The sequence below is a fragment of the Astatotilapia calliptera genome, chromosome 9, assembly GCF_964374335.1.
Source record: "Astatotilapia calliptera chromosome 9, fAstCal68.1, whole genome shotgun sequence".
NCBI classification, from domain to species: Eukaryota; Metazoa; Chordata; class Actinopteri; order Cichliformes; family Cichlidae; genus Astatotilapia; species Astatotilapia calliptera.
Window position 1 is genome coordinate 11071981 of NC_137430.1, and position 14364 is coordinate 11086344.

At 41.6% G+C, this 14364-nt stretch overlaps 1 protein-coding gene across 2 annotated transcripts in view; it reads left to right on the forward strand.

The window, feature by feature from the left end:
* mmp16a (matrix metallopeptidase 16a (membrane-inserted)) overlaps positions 1-14364 on the forward strand; it is a 75575-nt gene that overhangs the window by 51262 nt on the left and 9949 nt on the right. For both annotated transcript variants that reach the window (XM_026179200.2, XM_026179201.2), the window contains 2 exons: positions 2034-2245; positions 14016-14154. In XM_026179200.2, coding sequence (XP_026034985.1) covers positions 2034-2245; positions 14016-14154 — 351 coding nt within the window. The remainder of the gene's footprint in view (positions 1-2033; positions 2246-14015; positions 14155-14364) is intronic.

The window sequence follows — 14364 nt, forward strand, 5'->3', positions numbered from 1 at the left end:
CTGTCACACAGGCCTCCTGTTTCTGCACTTACATCTCTTCACATCCTGCTAATGGCTTTAGTAGTAGGGATGAGAGGTCAGCAGCAGCTGAGGTAGTGGTCAGGGAATTGCAACATGAGAAGGTGAAACCATGATGCAAATCGAGCCAAATATCAATAGTATCGATACTCATGCTGGTATCAGTATCGGATCGATACTAGTGTGATAGGATTGATTTTTTTTTTCTTTCTGTGCTCTAAATTCAGTATGTAGCCCACTAAAAATAAAATAAGTACCTCAGACATGCACTATGAAAAATGTCTGAACTTTTTGTGTTGAGTGTTTTACATAATACACAGTATTTATTTAAATCCAAACAGATCAGCAATATGAACGTGAACTACGAGTGGTTCATGAATGAATTCTGTGGTTATAAAGGCTCTCCAGCTCCTTTGTTCTTAGGCTGCATTGCTGGTTTTCATCTGTGTTCCACTAATATCTGTAAGTGTGGGAAGTTTGTCTCCCACTCCCACCCACAGAGTTCGCTGATTAGATTCCTGTTTCAAGTGCACAGATCGGTGGAATTAGCTGATTGGTCCAGCCAGTCACCACAGTACTGGTGTAACACGTGGGCCACCTGGACATCTCCAGTAAATTAACAACAGCCAGATGCTGAAATTACAGGGTGACCAAAAGAGCCAAAATCTGCCCCCAAAAAAAGCTGCGTTTATCTTTTCTTGTCGTCGGTTTACCACAATGTAGCTGCAAGTACACATTTGCCTGTTTGTTTACACGTCCATCTGACTGTGAATCTCCCCCATGCTTACATAACTTCAGAGTACTTTGGCTCCACTAATCTGGGATGTATTTCAGGGGATTAACTTCAGTCAGTGAATGGAATCACTCTCGTGTAGACCCGCTGATCAGTTTTGTGGACTGGGTGATGGCTTAATCCTGCGATTGTCTGGTTTGTCAACTACAGATGGATGACACATTAAAGGAAGAGCCAACGTAAAATGTCTAAGTAGCCACTATATGTTGCCAGGACAGCTTCAGTGGGCCTTGGCATTGATTCTGCAAGTCTGTGAACGTCTGCTGAAAGAATGGAAGGCCATTAAAATCATACATTTTATCTGATTAAGGTGAGGTCTTTCTGTCACGTTATGGGCTGAATATTGGTCTCTGTTGGCAGACTGTAGGGATGTACGGATTGAAACGTCTACCTGCAGAAAGCGTCTGCTGCCAGATAGAGGCTAGCGTGCCAAGTATGTGGTGTTATTGTTGGTCCAATCAGTCAGCAAAATTATAAGCACAAAGAGCTGACGTGAAATGAGCGTCTGTACTTTTAAGACTGCAATTTTCTATCTTTGGAAGTCTGCACGGGATCTCGTTAGCACAGGTTGAAAACAACTCTAGAAAGCTCTGCGCAGGCAAATACCTGCGCAAACGTGACACAGGCGCAGTACCATGGAACAAGCGTTAGTCTTGTCACAGTCTTGTCTTCCTCAGTCTGTCTGCACCTCATCCCCTTACAGTCACAGAGTGCGTTAATCATGCAGCGTCATGCGTTATTCATAGGCAACGCCCATTTGTTATTAGCCACTGCCTCAGTGTGCATAACTCCTTTCCCTTTATCACGTACAGTAATTCATGAATTTGGCATGAAATCACATGATCTACATTTATTAAACCTAATTCTGCTCTGATGTTTTTTTGTGTCTTTATAGCGTATGATATTATGCTTTGCTAAGCTGAATCTCTAAACTTGGCAGCGTTAACATCTACCCACTGATTTCTACCCACTGACCTCATCTTGTTTATCCGTGGACTCCTTTCTCTCTCATATCTTTGTTGAGTCCTCGTTGGCAGCCTTCATCACTTCTTACCTTTGTTTGTTTGTTGTTGTTTTTCCAAGTGGCACCACCAAACTTGGCTTGAACATTCGTTTCTCCTGCAAGATCAGAGTGCTGGTTAGCTTCAACTGGTGAAGTAATGAAAAAGCAAAACAACATGTTGCGGAGACGTATAAGATGTATTTCTCTGACTCCCCGCAGGGCCGCCCGATAAACTCCCCCAGCCCACCAAGCCTTTGCCAACGGCGCCCTCTCCTCGCTCCCATCCTCCTTCGGACCCTCGTAAACAAGACAGGCAGACGCAACTCCCAATGCTGCCTACGCGACCGTCGCAGCCCAATGCTAAACCCAACATCTGCGATGGAGGCTTCAACACCCTGGCCATACTGAGAAGGGAGATGTTCGTCTTCAAGGTAAAACAACAGCATGTGATATCACAACAAAGCTAGGGGCTCTTCACGTTTGGTTTGTTTCCAGCAATCTCAAGTTTTTAACCCAAGAGCTGTTTTTTTCTTTTACCAATAGCCTGGATCTCTTAGCTGTGTGGGAGCACAGAAATCATTGTTCCCAGTCCAAATCACCACTGAGCTAGAAGAGACTTCATCCCTGCACCATACGTCTGGGTGTAATACATAACTTGACTAGCTGATAACACCAACACAAGAACAACCTGGCCCTACAGTCCATCTCTGTTAGTCTTAATAAAGACCAACAGAGAAAAATTGTGATAAATATTTTATTAAATATATGAAAACACAATTAATAATAAATACATGAAAATACACTGGGAATCCTACTAACAAGAGGGCTCAATTTCAGACTGATAGCAGCCCGGCTCGGTCTTATGGTAGGATTCATGACAGGTCATAAGGTCAGTGTTAGCATGCTCAACAATCTCATTTTGCAGCACGAAATAACTGAAGTAGAAAACTTTATCTAATTGGATTAAACAGATATTGACAAAGTTTAGCTTTGAGGATATAATCTCCATTTGAAACAACAATATTGTAAATATGTATTATAAATCTGTGTAATATAAAATGTGTAATCGTTTAATACACAATAGTACATATAATAGGATCTAATATATACATGATTTTAAATTGATTGCATCCTGCTTGTTATCATCAGCTACTTTTTTGGTTTTGTTTTTTAAAGTTGGGTTGTAGTTACATGCAGAATAAATTGCTGTAAGTTTGGAGGATTATCTAAATATTATTACCTAAATAAGAGCTTTTTCTGTTATTCTGCTTCATGTTTGGCATGTGCATAGTGTGGAAAAACTTCACTTGATGGTAATATAAGTTATTTCACAGTTTCACAGTGCGGTTCTAGCTTGTGGAAATACTGTGGAACCTGTTCTGTTCTCTTGAAGCTGTTGCCTCTGTATTTTATCCCATTATTAAAGAGGCTATTATGTCTGAAGGAAGACTTCCTAGTTAACTTGGGGTCTATTGAACTAGAATTTACAAAGAAGGAAAGGCATGCAGTGCACAGTAGAATACAGTTTCTCCTTCTCTAGAGAAGCTCAGCTTGGTTTTCATTCCAGTACAAGAGAAAAAACACACATCTTTATCCTTGGTCTTAGCTTGTGAGAGCGAGACCTTGGCAACATGCAGTAAGGAACAGAGAAAAACCCTGGGGCTGCACAAAGCTGTCCTGTGTTCTCCACAGAAAGGAGAAAGAGTGCCTCTAATGCTTTATGTGAGTGTGACTGTATTTTCTGTGGATATAAGTAGACAGTATTCATTGGTTAAATAAGAGACTTGTGGAGCCAGAGTAAAACCAGTTTTCGTCCTCTCTGCACCCCTCGCTGCAACTTTCTTCTTGTTGACTCAAAAAATAAATTAAAAAAAAAGGACTCGTGGAGCTGAAGCTGCTGCCTGTAAGGATATTTACCCAAAATTAGACTGGAAGCCCACACTGAGCCTGGTTTGGCTGTGGAAACAATACCTGCTTGTCACAGTAGTCTAGTCCAGCCTCTCTCTTTCACATGGTGCCTGCAGCAGCAGCTACTGTCAGCCTTCATTACTCCCAGGGCAACAGCCTGTCCTGATGGAGTGATGAGGATCATGGGATGTCTACAGAGCTCAGAGGTAGTGCTGAGATAAAAAAGATGTTCAGCAATCAGCCAAATGTTTTATGACTTTAGGAAGTGAAGGAGAAAGGCTCTAAATATCTGTCCCAGTGATCCCAGCGTCTGAAATTAAAATGTGGTTCACTGCTGCAGAAGTTTCCTGGTCTTAATTTATCACATTGGTCGTCTCAAGCATGACTTTGATATTGTTTATATCTAATCTGTTTATATATCCAAGCATTGTTTTTTCTCAGTTGTTAAGGTTCAAAATTGGGGATGGAAACAAGAGAAAAAACCACAATAACAACACTGGTCCGGTCGGGTTGAGTCAAACGATGATTTTAATGAACACACGCGTGGGAGATGGACACTGATGCAGACAGCCTCAAAATCTCAAAATGGTGGAGCATTGCTCAAACTTTTATAGCCTCTGGTGCCTCCACCTTATCATAAAAAGCCTAAACATTTACATGCTTTCTCTCACACAGCGCCTAAGCTACGACCTTGGCTCCCTGTTTCTCTGCTCCTGCTGAGATGGGGCAGAAAACTCCAGCATATTCTGTTCTCTTCTAATCAGACAAATAAGACAATAACTCTCTGTGAACAGTATTTCTTATAACTCAGCAGTATAATGCATCATAAAGCAATGTCATTCATTCACAACTTGTCAGCAGTTTAATGTAATGCAAATCAGTTTAGCTAATGCAATAGTTATCAGCTTCTTCTAATTCAGGAGAATAATGCAAACTAATCTACATAATAATTCACAATCTTTAATTCGGGGTATAACATGGCATAAAATAACACTACAATCCAACACAGTCTACATGAATATTTTTTTTTTTTTTTTTAAATTTATGGCTACCTATATATTTACCTTTGCCAAAGAGGTTATGTGATTGGTTTAGTTTGTTTGCAAGATTCAGGATTATTGAAAAATTATTATTCAGAAACAACAGTTTTGCAGAGGTGGGGCTTGACCCACAGACTATATTTATTTATTACAATTAAATATCAATTAAAATGGGAAAAAAACAGTGAGGTGAGAAATCATCCTTATATTCACAAGAAGGTTTCAGACACAAACCTGGATTCTTCTGGATCAAGAGACTCTATTGATGCTCGGTGTTGAGTGAATTTTCAGCCTTGGTGGAAGGATGCTGTGTATGTGCTCCCCTGCTTTACTGTGAGGACCTAAAACAAGGGATGTCATGATTTTATTGTTATGAGCCAACCATTTCATATAACTCACACCTTACAATTGTAGGATATTGTTGATCTCAGCACTGTGCTGAAGATGTGTAAAGCACAAAAGAATCTGCTTCTAGAGGCTCTTTAAAATTAGACACTAGTATGTTTAAAAGGCAGGGGTCAGTGTAAATATTGGAAAGATGTATTTCTGTAAAAGGGGTAAACGTCCTTGGCAGTTGTGATGAGGACACACGATAGCTCCGAACATTGTGAATGAATTCTGCTAGAACTTTGTAGGGGTGTAGAGGGGGTCATGCTAAAATTTGGCTTCCATCCACCGACATCTTCAAGCTCATCCTCACGATTTATTGGTGGAAAACTGACAAAAAGGCTCGTAACTTAGAAAGTACGATTCTTAGTGTGGTGTATATTGTCAGCATATAGTAAGTACTGTTGACAGATTTAAAATAGCATGTCACATTTGACCTCTGACATCTCCTTTAAAGCCAATAGATTAATCTGAAGGTCAAAGTGATAATAATGCTATTTGGAACTATTGAAACCTGCCATTGTTTGCATTGACAACATACAGGTGATGATCTATGCTGATTCTAAATGCCATGTCACCTTGGACCTCTGACCTCTTCTTCAAGGTCAAATAAGGTCAAACTTTTGTAAAAATGGCTTTTATCTTTAAATGAGGCTAAAATTTTACTGCCTTTGTTTATGCTGGCAACATTTAGGAAATGATATTGTCGATGCCTTCTGCTAAGGTGATCCCAAAATGTGTTATATCTTTAAAGTATCGTCAGGAGAAGGAGAATGAGCTTCCTAGTTATATAGATAATAATAACAATAAGCTGAAGTTAATAATGTCCAGTTATTTATAAATGAATACCTGTTATAAAAGGCTGTAAGTGTAATAAGCTAAAGTTTTAGCCTAAACCCTTTGCTCAGTAATTTTTTGTATTGATTTCATTTTTGTGTATTGCTAGGATTTATTTACTTATATTTACACTTTCAAAATAAAAGAATCATTTTTATTATTGTATGTTCCAATAGTTCTCCAGGATGCAATGGACCTGCAGAGATGTGATGGTTTGTGGGGAGAGAGCCCATTTTAGCAAACAGATATTAAAACGATAAGGAGCATTTTGATGAAGTCATATTTCAGCTGTTTCTTTTGTGTCGCACTTGCTGCTCATCTGTACACTGCAGCCTTGTTTTGTTACGCATCATTTGGCTTAGTCCCGTCACTTTTCTATTAAGCACTGTATTATCAATTGTTTCATAATTCACAAACTCTGTAACGTAAAGCTGTGATGTATGATAGCTTATGTGCACAGTGCTTGAAAAACAACCCGTATGCAAAAGACATCATGTTTGCAATTTGTCTTAGTTAATGATAGTGTGCTAAATAAGCAGGGGAACCTGTAATTGCTCGGCTTAAGTGGGCATCCACTTATGTTAAATTGGCATGGTGCTTCCATTATTTTGTTGGCTTTCAGCGTTTCGCTGGCACCGCCTCACATTTTCCTAAACATCCCGGGGAGCGAAGGGGAAAGATTTGCAGAACACATGTAAGCGTAGCTGTAAATCCACTGTGTTCACATCGTTAAGACCACCAGCAATATCAGAGTCATGATGATTTGTTCTCCCCTTAGAGTAATCTGCGTCTCAGCCCGTGAATCAAGTGTGTTTAGTGAAGTGAAATGAATAAGGGAGCACGGGTTTGACTTGGATTCCATCTCCAAGTGTGCTTTTCTGGAGGAGCAGGTGGTCCTAATATTTCTTGATTCTCAGTGAGTATTTTGCCAACTTTCTGCGAGCAGACTGACGTATCGTGTTAACGCCTCTTTCCTCCTGGTAGATGAAGCTGCCCAACTGTAAAACAGTTTATCTGGAATCATAATTAGAGATGTTTGGATTACTCCGGACTCTGATAAATTCCCTTCAGAACCAGCCAATGTACACGCACGAGTTTACAGACTGGCTGCAGCGATGGCTCGCTGAGTTTTCAGGGGGTTTTTAACTTCACAAGGCTGATTTGTTCTTTACTTGATTGTTCGATTGATTCCTTGCTTGGTTACTTTGCTCTGCGGGTCCATTTGGCCCCGCATAACTGGGTTGTATTCACCATCCCAGCTTGATTGTTTTGGAAAACCAAAGGCCAGTCGATGCCAAGTCATTATAGCAGAGATCTCAGCGGTCCCGCCGCCCCTGACAGGTGGTCCAGCAATGTAAAGTAGGGAGCTTTAAAGTGAAGGTGATCTGGTGAAATTCACTGGGAGCAGTGGGGTTTTCAGTGCAATTTCATTGTTGATATGCATCATAGTAGGCTTTTGCAGCTCATTGTTAGAGCAATTCAGAGCTTGGATTTCTTTTCACATGGACCCGCTGCTCTGCAAAAGGAAAAATAGGCTGCAGGAAAAAGTATTGTTGTATTTAAAATGATCATTCAGGGCAGAACTCTGATGAGGATGTATGTCGAAACTTTGGATATCGCAAGTATTCTGTTTTAAAACATATAGGAGGCTACAGGTTTGTATACGGAACATCTCTTATCAAACCAGGATATTTGGATGATTGCTGTCGGATACTCATCAAATATTTTTGCTGTTCTAGACCTTCAGATGCTCACAGAACAGGTATTCTTAACGAGTGGCACTAAAACAGCAGCAGAAAACAGTGAATCAAGAGCGACAACGTTGCCGTGCAGAGACAGAGGTTTCTGTTTTTAGAAAATATTCACATGTTCCACCTGTGAATTTAAAACGGAGAGCAGATTATCAAAGACTCGCTGGGAAAAATGTTCCACTTTCACGTAACGTTACAGATTCAGGATCGATGAGTAACATTCAGGGCTGAGACGCCCTGATTGTGGCTCTTTATGACGCAGAAGTCCTTGTTATAAAGAATGCTGGGATAGACTAGTCTTTCAAGCAGTGCTGAAAGATGTCTGATTTATACGGGTTAACATTAATCTACACAGCCAGGCCGGGAGTCATGCTTGTTAAAGGTGGTTTTTTTACGGTGGCTCATTTTTCTTTCCTAGTGAGGTGACACGGGGTCACCCGGGGTTCACCGATGACTTCACAGATCCAGTGTCAACGGTAAATGCCCCGTAAAGCTACAAAGTTACTGTTGTTTTATGGTCGCAGCCACTTCAGGTTCAACTTTCTGTGAACCCGCAGGCCATATGCTCTCCCACCGGAGCTGGAAGCAGCACACACATTCATGTATATGCATGCGTACACTGGTGAAGAGTGCTTTCTCGGGCTTTAATTGCAACCAGTTTTTTCCCGCTGTACCGCAAACGTGCCCGCGTGTGACGCTTATGCTGTCTGACAACAAGCAGACCAAAAAAAAGTTTCCAGGAGTTCATTCAATTCCCATCAGGCTTGGATTGTAGTAAAATATGGATGGAGTCTCAGACATCATAATTAAAGTTTGGATTTGGGTTTATGGCTCACTGCTGTCTTGTCAGTTTTTAGAGGCAGAAAATCCAAACAGGGATTTGAGGATTTTAACTAAACATTCCCTACAACATGCTTTTCTTATAGCTGCAGTATTGCCTTTATGGAGCAAGAATTCAAAACAAGGATGCAAGGATTACAAAAAGGGAAATTACTGTGCTCATGCTTTTCTTTGTGCTATAAGGTTTCTTTTTTTCCCAAAGTAGTTTTTATCCCTAAAGCTAATTTTTTTTATTAAAGCTCACTGTTCAGTAAAACCTCTCTGTGAAAGCGGTGCTATAGAAATTGTTGTAGCTCTTGTTAGGTGATAGTTTAAATCTCCAAATTCATTTCACCCACTATGTCTCTGCTGTCGTTTAACAGTGACTCATTATGTTCGGACACTTGTAGCTGCATTACACGGACAGGATTAGAGCCTTTTGTTGTGCCCACATGCAGGTATACGTTTTTTCCCCTACAGGTCTATATATAAGCTTCCACCCAACACTCGACACACTAATGCTTTCATCTACTCTAGCTTCCATTATTGGTGCGTTGCCCGTTATATAGACATATAATAAATGGAAACTACCACCCCTCTCGCCCACTCACTGAGGGACACTTCCTTCCTTCGTGTGGACAGATATAGAGCAGGGGATTCTGCCGCGGGGCGCCTCGCTGTTCAGGATTGCCGATGCCGGAGCCACGCTCCTTGACTATGACATCCATTAATGAGAAAGCAGTTGCCAAATGGGCAGTAAGCTGTCGTGTCTTCTTAATATCTTTTTGAGCAGTGGAATGAAAAGCAAGAGAGAGAGAGAGTCCAAAAATAGCGCACGTCTGGAGTGGATTTTTAATGCCACCAATTCAGTTTTTGGACAATTGTAAGACTTCTTTTTCAGGTGTCCTGAGAATTCAAAGAGAAAGAGAGATGAAAAGCTGAACACCACTCTCGTGTCTAATTTTAATCTAAAGCCTCTGGGTGATTAGCTTAGCTTAGTTTAACTGAGCAGAAAGATGAGAAGCAGGGGGGAAGCAGCCAGCTTGGGCATGCTCAAAGGTAACAAACCCCCTACCAGCACCTCTGAATTTCACTTAATAATGTGTTATGTGTTATCATTTGTTTTAATCTGTACCCACATTCCAGTTTGAAATGTGCCGGCCGCTTGCCCATTTTCTAATCTTTATGTTAAGCTAAGCTAACTCTCTGATCCTTTTCTCTTACCATATGTTTAATGTCCTCCTGTGAGATTGGTACCTAAGTGCTTCAGAGCAGGAATGTCAAACTTATTTTATATCAAGGGGCCACGTACAGCCCACTTTGATCTCAGGTTGGACAAGAGGAGTGAAACTTGACTTTCTGTCAACCTACAGACATTTAACTACTAATTTAATCCCTGTGATATCTTAATATAAGATGAAAATGTGTAATTTTAACAGCACATCTCAGCTTTTTTGCATAAAATTATAGAAAAAGTTCTGCTCACTAAGCAGAAAGTCATTCTGTGGTTTATCTATTCTATCTTTGGTGTAGCAAATACAGGTACAAATTTATGCCATCCATCGTATTTTCCATTATAGCCATTGCTCGGCCAATTCTAGTCCCTGGGCCTTATGTTTGACACCCCTGCTTTTTAGCCTTTTTAGCAGCGGCAAATTTCCCCATGATGACATAGTTTTTCCCGAAACATAAACACACCTAGTTAAAATAAACAGTTGCAATTGTTGTTTCCCATGAAATCACTTTTTGTTCTCTAAAAAATACGACTGAAGTTTATTTCAGAGTATAAAATTGCAGAAACTGATAACACAGCCAGTCATTTTGGCAGTTTGATGCCGGAGCTGCTAAACACCGTTCTGCACTCTTGACTTTGGGGATGGAGGCTTACATCGTGCACAGAGCGCCACGCTGACATTTATTGGATTGGAAAATGTCCCCACAAAGATGAACTGTAAAGCTGGCGTATTAGAATTAAAATCTAACGGAAAGAAAGAGCTGCAGGTTGAGAAGTGAAAGCTGCCGTGTTTTGTTGCGCTGATGAAGGTCGCGCTTCATTATTTACAGCAGTTACAGTTACGTCCCTGCAGTCTTGCTTCTTGGCCTTGAGCACATGTATGAAATGAATGAATGAAACAGCTTTTATTTGTCACTAGCAGGTTGCCCTGCAGCGAGATGGAAACCTCCCCATTTCCATTTCCATGTAGAAGGTGTACAAAATGCATCAGCGCACATGTATTTAAGAAAAATCTTCTAGAGTTCAGTTCCTCAGCGAACAGAGTAGACTTCAGCAGATAGATAACTGTGACCTTAATCCTCATCCGTCTGAAATATTTGCACCCGTGCTCTGCTGACGACTCAAGCCGAGTGCGTGCGTCGTGTTAGACGAGTGAGAGGTCAACGCGGCTGTCATCCAGATATCACTGCCTGTCATATTCTCACCTCTTCTCTCAGCACATAAACACAAAAGGCGGCAGCAGATGCTTACCCGGGGCTGACGTGGGTGTCGAGGTTTTTAGGTTTAACCTCATTTTTACACAACAAATTCAAAAAAGCGTTGATCTCTCGGAATAGCTTCATTGTCTCCACTTGTTGTTCTTTGCTAATAACAGGGCGGTCTACTTGCTCTTTTGTCCTTTGCAGAAAGATTTCACGCCGGTTCTTTTCATTTTCATTGATTGATAAGTATTTATGCAGTGTTCAACGATTTGAGTCACTTCTTAAATGTGCCGTGTTCTTGTTTTTCATTCCTGTGTTGGCGCTTTACGTCGGGGCAAAGTCTGTAAGTCATCAGCCTCGAACTTTCTAAGAGTCTGATTGAGTCATGTACCCAGCATGCCGCTGTGAAGGGTCGGCGTGTGAACGCGTAGTGTAATTCACACCAGTGTGTTTCAGCTCGGCTCACAAAGATTAGTGATGCTGAGTTGTTTTGAATCTCTGTAATCGTTTTTTTGCCCCTCGCTTTCTAATCGTCTCGTGTCACTTGGTTACCATTTTATGTTGTGATTTTATGGTCGTTTGCATCGCTGGTCTTATTATGATTGTCTGGATCTCTGTACACGTCTGACGCCACTTTGCTGGTGTTGTTGTTGTTGTTGTGTTCTCTTTGTGGTCATTTTGTGTCACTTGGTTGTCATTTTATGGCTGTTTTGCATCTTTTTGTGTAACTTTGTTCACTTGCACGCTTTACTAATCATTTTGCCTACATATGCAATTGTCTTGGATTTCTGTACATGTTATTGCATTTTTTTGTTCTTTTGCATTTCTTTCTCATTTTTTGGTGTCACTTTTATGATTTTTTTGCATCTCTTTGTAGTCATTTCGAGTTTTTTTGGCTGTCTGGGCACATTTGGCTTCACTCTGTTGTTGTTTCGCCTCTTTGTAGTCATTCAGTGTAATGTTATGGCTGATTTGCGCCTCATTTTAGTATTTTGCGCCACTTTAAATCTCAAGTGATACTTGAGGCTGTTTTGTTTGTTGAATCTATCAGTCATCAATAATCTTCCCCACCCCTACTAGTAGCAGACACCAAAAGATATTCCCACAGGTCAGGTGTCAATGCTGCGGTGGTTCAGAGCTGTTAAGGTGGAACGAGGAGGATCCGAGCATTAATTAGGCACACGGTTTTAGTCGGGATTGCTGATTGGTGTCTCTGTGTAATGATTATTTGCCAGTCATCTTGCGGCAGAATCCTCATGAATTAATGCGCTAAACAGATACCTGTTCATTTCAGAATTAATGAAGTGCAAAGTGCTCTCCATCGTGTGTGTGTGTGTGTTTTGTTGATTTGTCAGCTCAGCAGGTCAGGTACTTCATGCAGTACACCAGTGTGTTGTGCAGTATTGATTTTGCCAACAAAACACTCGGTTCAGCTGTCGGCGAGGCAGTTTGGGATCCGCTTCGCAAACTTTCCTCAGCACAAAAACTCATCGGTAGAACCAGATTTTTTTTATTTATCCAGGAGGGCAGAATTTATATTCCTGTAGAAACCAGATTTGAATTCAGCCTCATCGCTCTGAATGCATCGTCATGTGCCACGAGACTGTATACTTGATAAACTCGGTACCGCCCTTTTCCTCAAAGCGGAGAGCGGTGTGATATTTCCATCTTTCGCTAAGACTGAACTCGCTCTGATTATTCTGAACGTTCCTGTAATTGAGAAGCGCCTGCTGAAATTTTCTACAAGTCGCCCGAGCTTTGTTTTCAGAGTGGGAGTGGGAAGTTGGGGCAGGCGGGAGAAAGAACATTTTCCCTTTTTATAAAGTCAAAAGGACTCAAATGGCTCGGATTTCACAGTTTTGATCTGTTTTCAATTACTCGGCCGGGCCGCGTACAGAAGAAAATGCTGAACAACTGAAATCTATGGAGGCAGTAGGTGTGGAGCGAGAGTGGGAGAGGAGAGGAAAAAGCAGAGGAACTGGAATGAGAGACAAGGGGGAAATGAAAAGAAAGAGGAGGACGAGTCCAGGGAGAGTGCAGAGTCCCAGAGAAACAATTGGATTAGACAAAGAGAGAGAAAGAGAGCTGTGCAGAGAGTCTTTGATAAATTGGCTGTTTATTTAGCTTTCGCTGTGAATGAGGCAGGGTGCGATGATGTGCTGTCTCCCCTGCATCCCTCGCTACGAGGTCGGGCTTTTTTGGCCCGAGCGCCCAGCGTGTTAAGGAGGTGCAATTGGCCATTCATTGCCAAAGGGTGGGACATCTTTCTGAGTCCTAATGGCTTTTGCAGCTGTGTCTCTCCCCGGCTCCCTCTGTCATCAAGTTTCATCCAACATCAAAAAGACACACCTTCCACTTGTCCCCCCGCCCCAAAAAAAAAAAGAAGTCAGCCCCTTGGGTCCTCATAAAGCTCCTGACTATCACTTTTGCCCCTGTTACTTGATGGTTTTCCCAGCATGTTCTTCAGGCTCTGCATGTGTAGCGACAGTCGCCGAGGCTTTCCAGACAACCTGAGAAAGCACATGTGTGTCTTAAAAGCATCACGGCTGTCACCAGCAGGCTTTGTTGCATGAGCAGCAAAGCAAGGCGCTGGCCTGAATTCAGCGTATCAGATAGATTCACTGCCAGCTGTGTCACTATATGCAGAAATTCCTTATAGCTGTAGTTTGTTTCTGTTCTTAGATCAGGGCAGCGTGTTGTTTGGGATCTTAGAAACATTCATGTGCATTTTTTCCTACTTGGTCTTCTGATGATGTTTTTCACACATGCGTGCGTCTTATTCTCTAGAACACACTGGATTCTTCCTGTGATTGCTGCTGCACTGAAAGAGGAAAGCTAAATCTTCGCTAAGCGGGCTTTTTGTTGGGTTTTTTGTTGGGGTTTTTTGCCAAAAAGGCCTTTATAGGATGACGGCAGACATCATGCTTTCAACTTCTAAGGGTATATTCTACCTCTGACAATCTGTGTGTCAGACCTTTAAAGGTTCTCATTTATTCCTAACATAGTCCTCTGTTCCCTTTCAGGACCACTGGTTTTGGCGGGTGAAAGATAACTCTGTAATGCAGGGATACCCCATGCCCATCCGAATGTTCTGGAGAGGCCTGCCGCCCAAGATAGACGCAGTCTATGAGAACAGCGAGGGCAAGTTTGTCTTCTTCAAAGGTGAGTCCTTTACACTCCACCACCATCACTGTTTAGTAAAGCTGTTTTTCATTACAGGCAAAGCATCATAAAGCTTTTTATCTGATCCTGCAGTGCTGTAGCCCAGTTGCCTCCGTGCAGTCCCGGCTTACAGTAGCTCCATGTCTGCTCTGTTATCCCTACAAGTCATCGTCTTGTATAAGCTGGACGCTCATTCCTCCTATATTCAAT